This window comes from Heptranchias perlo, chromosome 1 (assembly GCF_035084215.1).
Source record: "Heptranchias perlo isolate sHepPer1 chromosome 1, sHepPer1.hap1, whole genome shotgun sequence".
Classification (NCBI taxonomy): Eukaryota; Metazoa; Chordata; class Chondrichthyes; order Hexanchiformes; family Hexanchidae; genus Heptranchias; species Heptranchias perlo.
In genome coordinates, this window is record NC_090325.1 from 171,207,499 (window position 1) to 171,227,585 (window position 20,087).

Genomic DNA, 20,087 nt, shown 5'->3' on the forward strand with positions numbered 1-20,087 from the left:
AGCGCTGAGATGTGGCTCTGCACTAAGTGACCAAGCTCAACTGCTGGGCTGAGGGAAAGAAAAATTGAGACTAAGTTGTCATCAGGCTGCAGTTGTACACCACCTGCTGGCCAGCTCAAGAACAGCACTGGCAGAAGCCTTGCTGCTGATCACCCACCTTTCATCTACAGGTGGTCTATGATCCAACCGGAAAATAGGGAGCAAGAAAATAAAGGAGGGGGAAGATTAAGAAAAGGCAACAATCATCACTACAAAAATATTCAATGGTTCCATGCGCTTTACTCGTTTTCCATAACATTCAATCTTAATTGAAGCCCATGGGATTAAACCCACAGTGGCAGCGTGGATACGAAATTGGCTAAGGGACAGAATGCAGAGAGTAGCGGTGAACAGTTATTTTTCAGACCAGAGGGAAGTGTGCAGTGGTGTCCACCAGGGGTCGGTCTTGGGACCAGTGGTCTTTTTGATATATATTAATGACCTGGGCTCGAGTATGGGGACATAATTTCAAAGTTTGCCGATGGCACAAAGCTTGGAAATGTAGTAAACAGTGAGGAGGATAGCAGCAGACTTCAGGAGGACATAGACTGGTGAAATGGGCAGACACATGGCAGATGAAATTTAAAGCACAGAAGTGATACATTTTGGAAGGAATAATGGTGCGATATAAACTAAATGGTACAATTTTAAAGGGGATGCAGGAACAGAGACACATGGGGATTCACATGCACAAATCTTTGAAGGTGGTAAGACATTATATAGATAAATAGAAAGAAAGTGAGAGGCATCGAGTACAAATGCAAGGAAGTTATGCTAAACCTTTATAAATCACAGGTTAGACCTCAGTTAAAGTTTTAAGTCTAATTCTGGGCACCACTCTATAGAAAGGACGTCAAGGCTTTGGAGAGGGTGCAGAGGAGATTTACTAGAATGGTACCAGGGATGATGAGTTTCAGTTATGTGGAGAGACTAGAGAAGCTGGGATTGTTCTCCTTAGAGCAGAAAAGGTTGAGGGGAGATTTAACAGAGGTGTTCAAAATTACGAGGGGTTTTGATAGCGTAGAAAGGGAGAAACTGTTTCCAGTGGCAGGAGGGTTGGTAACCAGAGGAGACAGATTTAAAATAATTGGCAATAAAGGTGTGGGGGGGGGGGGGGGGGGGAGATGAGGACAATTTTTTGTTTGCTCAGCGAGTTATGATTTGGAATGCACTGCCTGAAGGGGTGGTGGAAGCAGATTCAATAATAACTTTCAAAAGGGAATTGGATCTCTACTTAAAAAGGAAAAATTTGCAGAGCTAGAGGGAACAAGCAGGGGAGCGGGACTAATTTGGTAGCTCTGTCAAAGAGCTGGTACAGACACGATGGGCCGAATTGCCTCCTCCTTTGCTGTACGATTCTATGATTCTATAATGTTGAATTGGTTGCACTCATTTCTGTTGATTACAGCCAAAGATTAAACATTAATAAAATATTATGTATGACACGGCAACAGGAACCAATATTGGATAAAGAATGTCCCATTTGCTACACACATTTCTTACACACTTCTTTTTGTTCACAGGAAAGATTTTTTTTCCTTCACTGAGTTGCTCAGCCTCAATATTTAGAGGTCCCCATCGTCGTGAGATGCAAGAGATCCATGACTGATATTTGCCCTACAGAAGATGGGGGTTGCATACAACACAACAAATTTGCAGCGCATCTGGAATTTAAATTCTGTGTGGGTAAATTACAGTTTCACAGGCCAGACTTCTAGTATTAAAGAAATCTCAATGTGAAAATTCAAAAGAAATTCAGTGTTCAGAAATGATCCAAAGATTTCCAAGGATTCACAATCATATCTCATATAACCAGTCTTTCCTCTTTTTCTCTTCTTTCAGTTCGTTTTAGCCCCAGTCAGTCCCCTCCCCCCGCCCAGTCAAGCAAGGTGTTGGAAATAAAATGAAAGGCAGATTACTCTACAGCTTCACTGTCAATAGCCAAGCTGATCAGTAGGTTAAGAGACAGGAAAAGAAAACGCTCATCAGTGGTGGATTTGAGAACTCATTGGTGTACTTTTATGAATATATTATATTTGAGCATTTTTAAAAAAAATCCAAGCTAAACACCCAATATCAACCAAATTTGGTGGAATCTAACATTTTGGCCAAGTCCACAAGAAGTTAATCTTTGTGATGAATAAACAATTTAATCAATCAATTAATATTTTAAACACAATTTTCAAGCAAAGCAGCCGTTGCAATCTGTAAATGCAATCTACACGTGACGCATCTCAAAAAGGAATGTTTCTTCAAAAACTGCCAATACATGGGACTTATCAGACTTAACAGAACTGTTAACCTCTATTTAACTAAGAACGAACAGACTGGAGTATTCCTTTAATATAAAAGATGAAAATTGGATTTATGCATCCAATCTAAGCAATTAAACATTTCAGAACTAGGCCTTTTTCAGTAGGAGTTTGACGCATTTCTCTGCAATATGCTGCACAATTAACCACAAAGTGGTACAAACATGCCCTGGCTTGCAAGGATTACATTCTTTCAGCTGATATACAAGCCAACTGCCACAAATAGATTTGTGTGTTTGTTTTATTAGCACAGCGATGCAAGTTTTTGTTTCTGCAGAACAGGGTGCGGACCATTAAATCAAATGCTTTTACAAAACTGTGCCATGTTTATACCGGAGGACACAATCAAGGGATCAGTTAACAATTTTGCTGGGTTAATTACAATTTTAAAATCAATATTTATAACATACATGAAGGCACTGGTAATTTACACCCCCAGCAAAAAAAAACAATGCCACGATTGACAGTGTACAACCCCCAAGCCTGGTGAGAAATAATTTGCTGATTATACAAATTTACATACATACATACTTAAAAAAGCCAAATCTGTCTTGTAAATAAACTTAATGTATTTAATTTTGATTCTAATGGAATCTAGGCACCAGTGGTCCAGGAAAGAATAGAGTGGTACAGGAAGAACAGATGATGGAAGAATAAGTAGCCATTTTGTAAGTAACTTTGCAGGATGGATTACATCAGTTGAGGATGAAAAACCCACGTCAGCTGGCAAACAATGTGGGCCTGCAGAAGGTGAGAACTGGATTCAAATTGTTTTTGGATCATAGACCTGAACAGGATATGACCTGAAACACTAACAGAATAGGAAGTTTGTGTTCAGAGGACAAAAAAAATGCAAGTCAGGAGACAGAGCTGAGTTAATCAGAGAGGAGCACTGGCAGGAGAGGGTATAAAACCCAGATGGAATGTCAGCTTGGCAATAGAGCCAGAATGGGAAGCTCGAGTTTCTGGTCATTTTTGTTACGTAAAGTCAGCATGGAGATATTATAACTCCTTTTTTGTGTCTCATCACACTGTTCTACAGTTCAAATCTTTAAAATTCCATAAACATTAAAACACAGATAATTAATGCATAGTCAGGAAGGCTATTACTTAAAGATTGTTTTCATCCAAAGTCTGTTGAACAAATGCAACAACAAAAAAAATGCTACACATAACAGATAATAAGCAACAGTTAAGACTTACTCTCTGGTAAAGGTTTTGGTCACTGGTGATCTGACTGGAGCTAATTCCTGCATTTCCTCAAATTCAGGTAAAGGTTTAATTTCCAATGGAGCAGGTTTAACTGTGGTATAAAAAATGCACATGAATATACTTTGTGTATAAAAAAGTGATGAAATTGCTGGGTATCATTAACATTTTGTACCCTGTATGTAAAATAAACAGTGCTGGAGGCTTGTGTATTTTTTTAAACTAGAAAATCATTTAAAACTAGGAAATTATATTGCAATCTTGCAACTAATATTGCAGATAAATATTAACTAGCATTATTGGGTCCTTTGAAAATACTCTTCATTAAACAAAATTTTGATTTCAAGTATATTTGACTGAGAAGGTTCAACTGTATTTTGTGCTCTTGGATTTGTAATTGATTATTGTGACCACTGGAAAATCGCTTGGAATCACACAGGACATAGCTAATTCAAAGGAAGTGCGAGAAAACAGGAAATGTGACTCTCTACCCCACCTCTTTCTCCTCCCCCCCTCAAAAAAAACAGGTTATCAAGATCTGGTAAAAACCCTTAATATTAGCTTTGTTTAAATGTCAATCTCAGGAATGCAGGCCAAATGTTTTGAACATGTAGCTAGTTTTAGAAAACTGTTTTGTTAATTATTTACTATTGAATATTGATGACTGCATAAAAGTAGAATTGACAAAAATCTTCGAATGTTTAAAATCAACAGACGTACTGCAGAGCCTGTTGGTGTTACCTCGGGTAAACAAGGTTGGCTACACGCCAGAGAGGAAATGTTATGTTGTAGCTGCATTAATTAGAAACGGACGGGCATTTGGTCTCCTAACCCCAAAATCAAATGTTGCAAATAGCCTGTTTTATGCACAAGGTGTTGATTTTACAAGCCGGCATTGCTGGTGGGGTGCTTCATTGGCCAGCAGTACTCAGCAGAAATTCAGGCACGCACGAACAATGATTTTCCACCCATTCATTTAAAAGGCTAGAAAACTAAGGGCAACGCACACCTGAATTTCCAAAGTGCGCTGCTGACCAGTGAGACTCCCTGCTAGGAGCACAGATTCAGGATCTGCCCTATAATGTCAATCTCACAGCCGAGTTAAGAAATATATTAACCCTTTGAGTTCTGTAAAAGCACAAACAATTTTCTGTAACTACCGAATGACAGTCATGTTGAACTTGAGAGGAACACACCAAACCAAATATTTTTTTTTGATTTTAAAAAAAGTCAATGGTGCAACCCATTTCCAAACCCACACTAAGTTTTGGAAATTATTTCTCTAGCTTTTTTTTGGCCTGCTAATAGAATGCTTGGAAAAGATTAAGCTACAGTTTAATTTGATTCTCTTCTTTCCCCTTGTCCGAACAGTGGAAGACTGGAGATTTACGAGGCAGGTTGCTGTTAGCTGTTCAAGCAACAAAACTACTTCCATTTGTGGTTTTCATGTGTTATATAAATTCAGTTTTCTTCATGTTAGAATGTAAATTCCTCAGCAACACAAAGGCGGCTAAACTAATAGGGTTCTAAAAATATTCTCTACAACATTTTAATATGCTGTAGCTTTTCTGCAGACTCATTTGGACAGTAGAGGTCACTCTAAACAAAGTTTGTCTTTTATTCTAATACTCTCCTCAGATCAGGATATGAAGTTGCTATACAATAGTTCTCTTTCCCCAGAGTATGAAAGTAGTAGGTAATTAAGTTGTCACTCAGTGCTGTTCTGAAGGTTAATATTGAACCACTTACTAACGATAAAGTTAAAACCGGTTTTTGTTTTAAAAATAGGAGCCATAGCATCCAGACAAGTTGTTAGACTTCAAATATTTTACAAGTGTAGACAATTAAGGATCATAAATAGTAGATTTCATGAATCATTCAGGAATATTTAGCCATTGTATAAAGATATTAAAAAGTCCAAAACAAACCTAAAATGCAAACAGAGGTATCATGTTTACTGATTAAATGAACAAAATGCAACATGTTGATGGGAGGGTTAATTGTATAAGTACGGATCATTACTGAAAATTTAGTGAGTTAAAGTTCTTAGTCATCTTAATATAGCATGCTGAACATTACCTACCCTTGATTCGTCTTGGAGTAAAGTCACCTATGGTCTGAGTATCAGTTCGTTCTAAAACAGGTTTAGCTCTTAATATTTTAGGACTTTGACCTAATTGACGAGAAAAGAAGACTCTTCGGTTATAATTTTTCTCTGTAAAATGGCTGTACAACGTCGGGCTTTTAGCATCGCCAGTTGGCTTTGCCAAAATTGCAAGTGCAAGTGTTAATCAGCCAAAAGCGATACATGCTCCTCCGGCCGATCAGACAGTCCTTACCCATGCTCATGCTAGAGGCTCAAAGCATCATTTATTTTTTAAATAGAGGAGTAAAAAGCTACAGCGTGCAAGTGTCTTATGAGGTGTAGACAAAGTGCAGAATTATTTCCCAGAAGTACAAAGCCTTAAGACAAAATTTCTAAACCAAGCAATCAATAGAATCCTCTTGCCACAACCACCAACCTTAAAAAGGCATATTTCCCCCACCCTGTCTTTGTTGAAGGCCCACAGCTCCACAGGCATCACCTGTCCTCAGGTGCCTTCACCAAGTAGGCATTTTTAATACGAGAGTCTGAACAGTAAACATCAGCAGGCTGTTTGTGTGTGAGGGAGAACAGCAGCACACTCTAATTTGATCCTGTCCTCGGCTGTTATTCACACATACACACTTTCTAGTAGGATTCACTGGGATAGCAATCAGTTGTGGGAACCTTGACTAATTTTTGCCCATCCCTGGTCGTGAGGCACTAAAGTCAACTGCAAAGTAAATGCTACCAGATAGTTTTATTGTTTTTTTAAAAAATAAAACCTTCATTTTTAAAAACTTTGTGAATTTTGTACTTGGAAAGGAGACGACTGCTGGTGCTGAGGAATGAAATGCTTTCCATTTCAGACACCTACTGCCATCAGCAGACATTTCCAGGCGTGATTTGATGCAACGTAAAGCCTCCTCTGCTCCTAACTTCAGAAGAAAACTTCCCATTTTACCAGTGTGACATATTTCCGTTTCCTACACTGGCCACCCCATGGTCTGCTTAATGTGAATGATTGCCAATCTCGTGCTGAATTAGGGTGGAACAGCCTTTTCATAAATCAAAAGCAAAATACGGTGGATGCTGGAAATCTGAGATAAAAACAGAAAATACTGGAAATACTCAGCAAGTCAGGCAGCATCTGTGGAGAAAGAAACAGAGTTAATGTTTCAGGTCGATGACCTTTCATCAGAATGGCCTGACGAAAGGTCATCGACCTGAAATGATAACTCTCTTTTTCCACAGATGCTGCCTGACTTGCTGAATATTAACAGCATTTTCTGTTTTTTTTCATAAATTAATCCAGGAATGCAATATCAAAATCTATATTGCAAGCAAATCTAAGCCTTTTTCTTTCATCCTCCATACCACCAGTCACTTCCAGTAAACAGCTTCATTCCTCTGTAGTTGGTTTAGTAATCGAAACTTGTTGGAGACATCATGAGTTCTGAAAGCCACATCCTTAATTTCAGCCATTTCCTCAATCTTTCAAATTACATGGAAAGAAAACCACATTTATTGGCTATACTGTATTCAGACTAAAATTAAACTACTTTCTTACAAAACTTCCATTGCTTCTCACAGCAAGTGGCCAAGGACTCAACTCCCATTAACAGTAATGATTTCAAGCCTAAGGACTGCTGGAGATGCAAACTTGCTTCCTTCAGTTGAGCAAAGGAGAAGTTAGTTCTTTTGTGGGCTACTGAGTAAATCACCATGTGAAACAGAAGCTTTACTCTGGTCAGGGGGAAGCAAGGAGAAAAGACTTGCCCTCTATGAATCACGCACATCTTCTGATCAAATACAAAACATGAACCAAGTCACGTCGGAGTCTGTAATTAAGAATGTCCCTGTCTTTCAACTTAAAAGGAGAAGATGGCGTATTGTGTAATACACTTCATGCAGTGATGAGCCAAACAGACCAAGGAAGCCTTAGATTCAATTCCTGGTCTGTGCTGAGCTGGCTGGTCTTAGTTGGGTCAACAATGGGAAGCTACAACTGGTTTCATCGGTCCTATGCCAGGAAGAAAAAAAACAAATCAGCCAAAGTTATCACTCCTAATCATTGACCAGTGACCCCTGCTGGAAAGCATATGCATGGACATCGTATGAAGACATGACCAGGCTTGGCAGCAAGGCCCTCCATAACTAGCTGGCCTCGCAATATTTGCTCACACATGAATGATCATCTCCTAACATTCAAGATTGCACAGCAGTTTCATCCCGTATGTGGTAACAATTGTAAACTAGGTAAAATAAATTGTTAAAACTGTGTAGCCAGGATTTCCCAATTGGTTAGTGAAGTTATCCAGCAAACCGCTGAGCCCCGCAGACTGGGAAGGTCCTAGGTTTGATTGCCAATCTGTGCTGAGATAGCTGATCTCAAAATGGAGCATCGCGAGGTGCGTTACAATTAGCCATGGCACCCCTCGGTTGGGGAGGGAAATCCGCAAGCACTTCTGTTCCTAAATGCCATCCAGGGATCCCTGGTGGAAGTGCATTTGTGGTTATCAGGTTTGGACAGGATTAGGTTTGGCTGTGATGCTCTCCATAGGCTACTGACACTTGCCATTCAGGACCACCCATTATTGGCTGTTTAGGCAAAGCAGTGGAAGGCAAGTGATGTTTGTGGAATTGTATCTCAGCAGGGAGTGAATATCGTCAGGAGATGAGGGAAAAATTGGCATGAGAAAGGAAAAAACTGCACAATGAGGTGAAAGTACAGTAGTGCAAACCGATCTACAATACAAGGCTACACTACATACATACATACACACACACACACACACACACACACATGGTTTATACTGAGATTCAGGGCTGTTAATTCAGCTCAACAATCAAATCCTTGAGAGGATTAAATGGAAATGTCCCATTAATGCTGTTTGTCTGCTCTACAGATGGATTTTGAAAAAAATCTCTGGACACGCATTAGCTTACACTACATGTACAATTCTTACAACTGTGGATAAAATGAAGGGAAGATTTTGAGGTATAATTGCACTGATGTCTATGTCAGTCTGTACCTTAATAGGTACCAGACTAAAGTCTCTCCCTAAGGTGGCTCTGGTTTTTTGCCAATGTCAATTCAGAACATAAGATTAGCGATTTATAGTGACAATAGTTAAATTCTGGCCAATTCCAGTATACTTTAGATATCCACTTGCCATTATACAATACTCCAAAATTTGTTACTGAAATGTTTGTGCATTAATATATAGGTTTCATACAAAACTAATCAGAAATAAGTAGTCCATACTAATCAAATTCATTTGGATCAGCACCAAAAACAGTGAATGCATCATCTCTGGAGCCAATTTTTTTCTCCCTTGCCATTCTAGAATGAAAGCTAATTAAGATTATTCTGCAGAAATGCAAAGCGAAAGTGCTCAAAAGCCTCTCACTCCAATTTTTACATAATGCAGGAGGAGTGGCTACAATGTTACTGTAGTTAAGCAAAGATGCTTCCCAGAATATTGAAAATTATAGATTCCCAATGTGGTCGAGCGGCTTATCCATAAGCGGATTTTGCCGCTAGCAACTACTTCCAGCCTTATGGTGCAGGGCTCTCACTTGTGCCTCATTGGCGGTAAGGCCCACGCTGTTATGTTGGCATCCCATCTTGTTCTGGGTTTGCCTTGTGGTCTCTTCCACACTGATGGTGGTTTGATGGCGGTTTGATGGCGTATGCTCTGGCAGGGCCAGACTCAGGGACCTAATGATAATGATGGAATTTTAGTGAAAACTAGTAAGCGAAAAGATTTATATTTGCTGGGATCCTCCTGCTACACCACAATAACTTTGACGGAAACACTGTTTAAGCACATAGACAGGGTTTCTGCTGAACTTCCACTGAAGTTACAATAGTGGAGCACGAGAAGCCTCCGAGATAATTCCCGGTGATTATTTTTAAATAAATCTTTTACCTTGCATCTTTCAGTCCACAGGGTATTTTTATTTATTGCCAGCTGTTTTCAAGTCCTTTTTAAGGCCCTGCTCTACTAATTATTTCGGATTTTATTTCTCTCCTCACTCATTCCATTACTAAGTGTTTCACTAATGCCACATCAGCTGGCCACTAGGTGTGAAAGATCAGTTCAGGGCGATAATCTGACTAGCTTTTCTTCCCTAGACGTCTACAGCTGGTCACATCCCTCCAATAATACGTCCACACTCAAATTTGCAGTGGGAAGGTGGGTGGGAGAAAATCGCTGGAGTAATCTTGATCCCACCACATAGTGGCTTGTGCTGCCACATGAATAGACTGCCTTTCTCAGATGGATGTGTGTTTTTTTTATTTTCTCTGATTAGAGTCTATATTACGGACAGTGGATTGGCACACTCATTACATCTCTGGGACATGGGCGAGAATCCAGACCAGACTGATGAGGAAAGTGTCCTCTCTCTGCTAGTTGTAAGGACCTCTGTGAAACAAGTTTGGCAAGTCTCACCCAGTTTGTCGTGGGTATTGGATCTCCTAAACAAAACTGTCAACTGATTGGTACCAAATGAGAAAACTCACTCAGAATTTGATGAAATGGAAAAAAAACTAGTGCAGTCGAGAGCACTCTTGAGTTTGGGGTTAAAGTACATTGTTTTGACAGAGTGGAAGGGGCTTTTCTCTGCATTGGCCCAAGTTATATACTTGACCTGGGAATGGCTGAATCAGGCACTGTGCCCAAAGTGGAAGTGTTTAATTCCCTAGCAGTGTACTATTACTACTACTACTACTACTACTACAGCAACTTGCATTTATATAGCGCCTTTAACGCAGTAAAACACCCCAAGGCGCTTCACAGGAACATAATCAGACAAGGTACATCTCTTACCTTGACAAACACAAACAAAAATGACCAAAAGTCATACGCTCCTCTATCAATCTGATCATTAAAAATAGTAAAAAATCAACCCAGGTAAAACTTCCTGCAAATAGTTGTTCACACAGTTCCAATGAACCCTCAATCGCTGAAATTCTGCTTTTAAGAACCAAAAATCATTACCATCACATTTCCCTTACAACGCTTCACATCTCATATGCATTAAAAATGAAATATGACAATCTGAATCTGCAATGTTATGGGGAAGTTTGCCTATAAGTGCTATTGATTCCACTTAGCAATTCCATTTTAGGAGGCAAAAATCAGCACAAATGTACATCATTGCTAACCACAACACATATATACCTAATATATACAATTTATCCCCAAGGAAAAAATATCAGAAATTTGTAATATATATATATTTTTTAAAACAGCCATACGACACATTAAAGCTTATAAAAGAAATTACTGATCTTACCTCGTCTGGTCCTCTTAGGAAACAACCACTATCTAGGAAATCTAGACCTCACGCTGTCTGATTGACAGTATCAGAAGCAAAGTCAACTGACACATTTGCGCTTGTGAGAGAATTTGAGACACCCCCTCCTATGGCATCGTCTCAAACTACAGCATTCACACAATTCTGAAGCCCACAAACAGTGTGGATGCTCCAGAATGAATTCCATTTACAAAGCTCCTTTCTTCCCACTCCTCCAAGTCTACACAGGAATTTGATAAACAATAATGGGAAACACATGGGTTAACAACATTGGGAAAATACTCCCAATTTACAATAAAACATTTCTGAACACAAACTCAAGGGCAACAATATCAATAAACCACAAATATCAGTTATAGCAACAATGCAATCTAACAAATTTTCAGTGTCTTTCAATCTATGTGGGAGTGCAAGTCACTGAGTGTTCTGGATCAGGCGTCTTTCTTCAACTATGTGGTAGCTTCATATCAAATAGTCAAGAACCAATACTCAAAACACATCCTGAACTGAAATAAAGTATAATTCTATTTTGAATTTTCTCTTCTAAAGTATCTGCTAGAACATTATCTGACATTTCCAACAAATTCTTAAGCAGCCTAATACTATTCTTTAAAAGGTGCTTGCTTTCTGCCACTGCAGCAATGTAATTCAGTCTTAGTGACAGTATATGCAAACTTGCTTTCAATTTACACATTTATTCTTAACCTACAACCAAGTTACTGGGTTGGAATACTGTACTTCTAGAGGGGTGCATCATCCCTCAAAGGATGGTGGTAACGTATTACCTGCCCTCTGTAATCCCCAGCACCACATAGTCTGAGTAGCATGGGTGTTGCGAGACAAGGAACACTGATTGCATGGAAGCAAAGGACTAAGAAAGGACAGTGGGTAGAAAAATGTTATAAGCAGATTATTCAGGTAATGTTTTTCCAAAGTTTAACGTGCAAATTATTGTCACTAGGATCTTAGTGAAACATAAGTGTGAAATCATTGTGCTGTGTCCACTTGAACACTGAAAAACACCCAGCAGTACAATTATAGATTTTGTCTTTCCTAACTTGTGTTCTATTCAGAGAGCATTTTCAGCTGTAAAGCACTAGAGTCAAGGGTTGAGGTGGGAGCGACATGAGGTGCTGAACTTTCATGTACGAAATATATTCCCGGAAGAGTGATTTTTCTCTCCCTTCCCTGTAGTTATTGGCACCAAGATGCCAAATGTTCCTAGTGACAACAGTGATGCAGGAAACTTCAATTCACTTTCTAATGTAGCGTTAAAACTCATTTTTATACATTCCTTTAATGCAAGTATTGTTAAAATTAACCCAAGGTCTTAGCAGCAAATGCAAAGTGATGTTTGAGTACGAACTCAGCTAGCAGCATCCTGAACCGACTTAGCATCCTCCACCAGTGGCAGCTAGACAATAAAAGCATTTTGCAGAAAGGTGCACTCAAAGCCCAGGCACAAGAGGACATCAAATTTATAAAAAAATTCATACAGACAGCAGATACAATAACATTCCAAAAACAAATCAAAATATTTTAACATCTCACCATTTCTAAAACTATAATAGACTGAGCCAAAGTAGCTATTTTACTAACTGAGCAAAAGCAATTCAGGTGGTTTAATGTAATAATGCCAATTAAAAGATTTTTTAAATCAAAACTGCAAAGTGTCTAAGCAAATTTTGACTGTGCAGCAAACTACTGTGTCATGTTTGGCTGGATAATACCATTTCTCGATCACAAACTTAGGAAATAAACTCTGAAAAATAGTCTGTCTGTGTCAGGGAATCAAAATCCATCCAACATACATTTATCTGCATGTGGTGTAGGGAAACACTGCTTTTCAATTGGAAGCAATTTAACGCTAACAAACCAAAAGCATTTAAGAGTGCAGGTGGTCTCGTAACAGGACATGGATTAGCACCCATAATTTTCCACACAATCTAGACCAGGCCTTTCTCATAGACAGATAAAAAGTGGTAGTGTCAAAGGCTTTGATATGTTAAAGTAACAACTCATTTTAAACTGGGATAGTGTCTTTAAAACACATTTTTCAGTTGTGTTAAAAAAAAATCCTAAATTGACTTGTATATTAAGTTTATTTTCCAACTTATTTAATAGTTGGAACACTGCAAATACAATCTAAAAAAATGATAGTTTTGAATCCAATTTCTACTGCACAAGCCCAGATTGGCATTAGTGAGTCAGTAGCTTTTGTGCAGGTCTCCCTTTTTTCACCAAATTGTGTAGCAACACTTCAACTTCAAAATTTTTTAATCTTAAAAAGCCTCAAACTTTAATGTGAGGATTGTAGTCACTTCACATTCTTGTAAATCTCAAAATAAACAGCAAACATTTTAAAATCATTTTACCTTGAACATTCAATGAATAAACTTTTTTTCCCCATTTAAAAAAAAATTGCCATGCAATAAATCACAAAATATTTATGGTTATGTTTTATAATTTTTATATTCTTAACATACCAAGGGTTAAACCACAATATATGTAAAAAAATTGAAGCAAATGAAGACAGTACAGATCTACTCTTACCTTTCCTGTCAGGCTTAAGGTTCCTGTCTACTGGGGGTGGCTGACAATCAGCAGTAGGTACTGGCCTCCTGGGAGGAGTTTTTGGGCTTACCCTGAAACCCATGTGCGCTGGAGGCGGGACCTGCATTCCCAGTGCGGAGAAATCAAAAGGACCAGGCGTCATAGCTACATAATTAGTGTCCTGGATAGGTTCAGGGTGGCTGATCGAGTGCATGCGCGGTGGAGAGTTGGCATCCATGGGTACGTAGTTCTGGTCAGCTTCTTCATTACTCAAACTTGCCAGTGGCATCATACCCTTCTTTTGCTTAAAATGGAAGGAAAAAAAGTGTTAATTTTTTTTTAAGACGTTAAATTGAATTGTCAATTTACTCTTTTTTTAAAAAAAAGCAGGACAGCATTCGCCTAGTATCAGCTTGACTCAGTTGGTAGCTGAGTCAGAAGGTCCTGGATTCAAACTCCACTGCAGGGCTTGAGCACATCAGCTACACTGATACTTCAGTGCAGCACTGAGGAAGTTCTACATTGTTAGGTGAGACATGAAACCAAGGTGGACGTAAAAGATCCCACAGCACTATTCGAAGAGGAGTAGGAAGTTCTCCAGGTGTCCTGGCCAGGACACCACCAAAACTGGTCAACTGGTCATTTATCTTATTGCTGTTTGTGGGACCTTGCTGGGCCGTTGCATTTGCCTACATTACAACAGTGCCTACACTTCCGACGTAATTCATTGGCTGCCACATGCTTTGGGATGTCCTGAGGATGGACCGACCGCCCGTCCACCCACCCATCCATGTATAATATATATACACACATACATACATCCCCGGCTCCCGACACTGACCCTGGTGGATTTTCATATTTTTGGCAGGCTTCCAGCAGAATTTTTGGTAGTACCTGGGAGCAAAGCCTGGGGGTTGGGGGGAAGGAGGGGATTGCCCTGGGCCTGCAGGCCATTTAAAATTTAACTCTCGCCAGCACCAGCACCCCCCCCCCACCGCTCCTTTTTTAAAAATTCATTATGATGTGGACATTCCTGTCAAGGTCAGCATTTATTGTCCATCCCTAATTGCCAAGGTGGCGGTGGGCCGCCTTCTTGAGCTGCTGCAGTCAGTGTAGTGAAGGAGCTCTTACAGTGCCGTTAGGTCGGGAGTTCCAGGATTTTGACCCAGCGACAAGTCAGGATGATGTGTGACTTGGAGGGGAATTTGAAGGTGAGGGTGTTCACACACACCTGCTGCTCTTATCCTTCTAGGTGATGGAGGTTATGTGTTTAGGAGGTGCTGCTGAAGACGACGCAGCAAGTTGCTGCAGTGCATTCTCAGATAATACACACTGCAGCCAGGGTACGTCAGTGGTGGAGGAGATGGATATTTAGGCTGTGATTCTATTATGCCACACTTATGGTCTCAAACTTTTCTTTGGCAAGTTAATTTACAACTCTGAATTTACGACAGGAGCATAGGGACACATGCACCACAAGCATCTTAAAAAAACCCCACAAAGGTATCACACTGATATACTGTAGAAATATAACAGACTTAGACCTACTATAAAAGAACTCAACAGTCAATCATTGTTTGATTTATAATGAGATGAGGAAATAATCTAGGAAGCTATATGTTATTTCTTCTACAATTAATCAATGAACTTCTCTTCTATAAATACAGTATTTGATAATAACTACACCAGGAGACTGCTTTACAAAAACATATGATTTTGGGTGACATAATTCAGATTACATGAACTGCTTTACATGGTGGTTATTTTAACATTAATCCATTGTGCTTTACAATATGCACTGAAAAAAGAATCTTATGTTTGTGCAAACAAAAAGGGTTATGAACAGAATACTTGAAATAAACACAGCTTTGTGATTACTTATATAAAAATAAAATATACTTACTAGGTAGCTACTGAACCCTTCCCCCAGATCTAATGAATTTGTTCTGTCCGAAAATGTCCGTGGAATATCATAGCTATCTTGAGGACCACAGTCTGTAAAAGAAGGGGTTGCAAGAGTGAGATCCCAAAAACCAAAGTACTCTCCCAGGGAAGAAAGAACAGACCCTGTGTAAACACTCTAACAACACAAAGTGTTAAATTCAATGTTAGAATTTACCTGATTCACTGGAAATGAAGACAAAACCAATAGTTTGAAGTACAAGAATTGTACCATATCTTCCCTATAAAAATGGCAATCAAGACCACTTTCAAGTATCATAACATTTGTTGTGTCAATCACAACTTCACATAGGTTTTTAACATTTGTAAGTCGGAGTGTACAGCATGTTAAAACGCGTGGCTATTTCTCTATAATTGGTAGAAGTTATAGGTGAGTCTTTTACACCGGTACAGTTAACATACTGGAATTTTACAGTAACTGAAAATAATAGCTTTAAAGTCACAAAGAAATGGATTTATTACAAATATGAAATAAAATGATCCATTACTCAAAAGATACTTGGGCTCGGTATTAACCCCCCCACAATGGGCGGGAGTGGGTTGACGGGAGTGGGTTGACGGGTGATTAAGAAGTGAAATGCGCGGATCTCCACCCCAACCAGCCGCGCGGTGCCTGCCGCTGTTTTATACGGCGGCGGATATCGGGGCATCCGCATGTAACGCCATGGAGAGGTGGGATGCTTTATTAACATATTTAAATTGGGCTCCCACAGTGCAATTGGGAGCCCGATTTGAAATTTACTGCTGGGGTCAGGAAACTCACCAGTGCTCCCCACAGGCCCCTCAAGGAGGCCTTTGGCCTCCCCCAAGTCCTGATCACAGACCACTCGCCAGCCCCCCCAACTCCCAGACTTGATTGGAGACCTCCCCCCCCCTCCCTTCCCACTTGCCTACCTCTTCCACCATCCCCCAGCCCCGATTGCCGACCTCCCCTCCTTCCAATTGCTGGGAACCGTCCCCCAAGGGTCTCTGGCCGTAGCCTCCTGCCGGCCAGGCTGTCCATTTGGCCAGCTGCCGGGCAGGAGGCAGAGCTACAAAATGTTAATGAGGTCCTGCCGTTAAGATCGACAGGACCCCCGCGTTCCCGGCCTTGCCGAGTTCTTTGGTTGTTTTCGGCCTCACCCACTCCCTCCTCATCTCCCCATAAATATCGGGGCCTTAATGTCAGGATTGACTTTTACTTCAAGCCTGCACCTCTTATTTTCATTTTATCCCACAACCTGCTAATACAGGCTTTTCAAAACAAGAAAAGCACTCCAACGCTGACCTGATATTTTTTGAAATTAGAAAAAGTAGCAACTTTCCATTCATAAAGTGAAAACATTAAAAATATTTGGGAGCCATGAGTGAGTCACAGCATGATGCAATTCCAGTTTATAGCAGAAAATGGCTGTGCGGCAAGTTGCCCATCTAAGGAGGAGAAACAGAGTGACGTGCCTCCTCAGGGAGGAGGAGTCCACTGGCACTCTTGTGCATGCTTTCTACACTCTGGTTACAGCAGCAGCAGGATGCTGCCCACTCTTAGCTGGAGGGGATTACATGATATTGTGGAATCTTATAAAGAGAACTTGTGTAACTAGAGAAGAACTCAAACTATTGACAGTAAAGTTAGTTGATGCCACATTTCCCAAAGACTGAAGTCTTTAAACAAAAATTACATTTTTTTGGTAATGTACTTGCATAATACATTAAAAGAAATACTATACCAGCATGTAACTATCCCAAATTGAAAAGTTTACTTAACTTGGGTTGAGTGGGATGATTTCATATACTGTATCAGGAAGGTAAAAAGCTGGCATATATTTTGACTGTTCCAGGTTTTCAATTAGATTCAGCCATTTTTACTGCACTGTGGCAGTTGTACTAAACAGTGACTTGACATCCAGGAATGAAAAGGATACCAATCCCTACTGAGTCAACACTAACACTCAGACGAATCCTCTGGCAGGTGTTACCCAAGCACAAATCAGAGCCAAACCAAATCTGAAAAGCCAAGTTCCCTTGATCGTGCAACAAGGTACTAACAGATTTTTGATAAATTACTTAAAGAGAAATGTAAAAAAGGGTGGGGGAAGCTGGAGTATTTTGCACTGTAAGTACTTCCTATTGAGTATCATTCTTCTTTAATAGCAATTAATGATTGTATGTGCACACACACCTGGCTAGCTAAGCTCCAGAACATAGGTGGCAGAAGTATCTGAAACTTTATTAGCAACTTACTTGCAACCTGGTTAAAGGGAATTAAAAACAAAGAAAAACTGAAGAAAGTAAATGCTCATGTATAAGCAGTTCTACCGAAGGATGCAGCCCATGCATTCGAACTGTAGAACTGCACAACAGGAACATAATTAATATGTTAATTATGTGATACAACTGAGGCAACTACAACATGGTCCCATGTTCCACATAATTGACATTTGTGCTTGCTGGGAACACAACAGGCAGCAGGACAATGTGTGCTGGAGTTACTAATTGACAAGCCCAGACACGTACTCGGCTCAATGTGGAGGTCTGACTTACCGATCCTCCAAAAATACTTGTAAGTGTTACGGTAACGTCATGACAGTCAGACAAGTACCTCATTCGGTTCTCTACAGTGGTATATTTGAACCACATTAGGTCAGCAGGTAATTGTGAACTTTGCATTTTATGCAGTAAGAGTATGCTTTGACGACGAAAGCAAGTTCCTCCCATTTTTAACCTTCATATAAATTATGCATTTACTATAAAAATAGGTTTGTACTGGAAAGGTACCTCCTTCCAACAACTGAATTTTTGCCTTAAAGACTGCTATTCACTATGAATGAGCCTATCAGAAAGGTATTTGAGTGTACAGATTTCCAGGCACATCAGAACACTAGAATTTCTTATGACACTAAATAGTATTCCTGAGTCATGTTCCTGGACACATACAAACTTGTCAGTGTGTATTACCTTTTGACTTCATGGCTTGCTCTTTAGATGACAATTCCACATTTTCAGAAAAAGTTCTTCCCTCAAACCCACCTTTCTCCCCTCCTCGTCCAAAGCCCCAACAGCAAATGTTGCTAGATTATTCAACTCTGGGGGGAATCACATCAAGCCCGATCCTGTTCTCACCTGACGTACACACACACATTCCAGGAGGGGGCACTGTATATCTATCGGGGCTGGAAGCCGCTTTACTTTTCCGCTCACTAACTCTGGAGCACTGTGACAAATTGTAGCACTCTTATTGCAATCCCGGCTGAGACCAGCTAACTCAGCACAGACTGGCAATTCAACCTGGGGCCTTCCTGGTCTTTATGACTCAGTGGATAAACTGCGGGAGCAGAGAAAGGACAGTTACTTACACAAGTCACTCAACTGACCTTTTCTTAGCCAATGGCCTTCCACAGTGCCAATGGTATTGCTTCGAAGAGTTTTGCCGGATGTAGGAACACTGTAATTATCGGCCTCTGAGGATGATCGAGGTACACAATAGGTGTCCACTGGTGAACGGTCATGAGATAGAGAAGGTTTTGGTGGGCGAGGTGGAGGAATATCTGGTATAGGTTCCAACTTTGAGCAACTCTGACTCAGGGTCCCCTCCACAGAAGCTCGTGGAATCTGATAAGAACCTCCAGGTGTTGGAGGAATGTCATAACAGACAGACATCTGTCTCACTTGATTCTCTATACCAGATATCCGTGAGGGTGTATTAAATACGTATAAATCTCCTTCACTATCAGCAACCGATGGAGAGCAAGTTCCAGCAATTATGTCTTGAGAATAACTCCTTGGCAGGTTGTAAAAACTTGATTCTGTAGACGTGGAAGTAACTCTGGGTGGAGGAGAATCATATATACTGTGCTGTGGGAAAAAGCCATTCATAGCCTGTTTAGATACAGGTGGCGCTGGGGGTTTGTGTGAAGGTACATTGTCATTGCAATCAGGTTCTGATGAGGTGGACTTGGTCAAAGAATCTGCATGCAACCTGAAAAACAAATCAGAACACTTCAGAAACTGTTTCCCACACTAGCGACATTAGAAATGTAGAAAATTGATCAGTGCAAATCAATAGTCTGGAATTAGCTGCCTTTGTGGAAATCTTTGATGGAGATAACTTAGCAACCCCAACTTTTCTTTTGGGCAGATTCACAATCTATGGATTAGGACACCTAGCTGAACTTTTGTAATTATTTCAAATCATTTCAAGAAAATGATACTGAGGGCGTGCCTTCAGAGCTAGCCTTCTGATCTCACCTGATTCCAATTTAACCAATTATGAAAGAAGGGGTAGGGCTGCGACAACTGCACACATTAAATAATCACTTCAACCAGCAGTCAAAAGAAAGTAAATCCAATGGAATGCGAACATGCAGACAAGACATCTTACATTTGAACGTCAAATAAAATTCCAGTGCTTCAATATAACGAAGAATTTTCACCCAGATTTAAATCCGATTGAGACTCCACCCTCCATAAACTTCAGCTGCCTATATCCTATCCTGCACCAAGTCCCACCCACCCATCACCTCTGTCCTCGACAATCTATATTGGCTCCTACTCCCCCAAAGCCTCAAATTTAAAATTCTCATCCTGGTGTTTAAATCCCCCCATGGCTTCACTCCCCCACCTCT

The 20,087-nt window shown here is 40.1% G+C and overlaps 1 protein-coding gene across 5 annotated transcripts in view; it reads right to left on the reverse strand.

The window, feature by feature from the left end:
- The window catches only part of gab1 (GRB2-associated binding protein 1), a 221,231-nt gene that overhangs the window by 6,879 nt on the left and 194,265 nt on the right, over positions 1 to 20,087 (reverse strand). For 3 of the 5 annotated variants that reach the window (XM_067993709.1, XM_067993702.1, XM_067993717.1), the window contains 5 exons: positions 18,837 to 19,441; positions 15,428 to 15,519; positions 13,525 to 13,828; positions 5,644 to 5,733; positions 3,555 to 3,654 (listed from right to left, as the gene is read on the reverse strand). In XM_067993709.1, the coding sequence (XP_067849810.1) occupies positions 3,555 to 3,654; positions 5,644 to 5,733; positions 13,525 to 13,828; positions 15,428 to 15,519; positions 18,837 to 19,441 (1,191 nt within the window). The remainder of the gene's footprint in view (positions 1 to 3,554; positions 3,655 to 5,643; positions 5,734 to 13,524; positions 13,829 to 15,427; positions 15,520 to 18,836; positions 19,442 to 20,087) is intronic. The other 2 variants (XM_067993726.1, XM_067993734.1) reach the window with 1 other exon arrangement.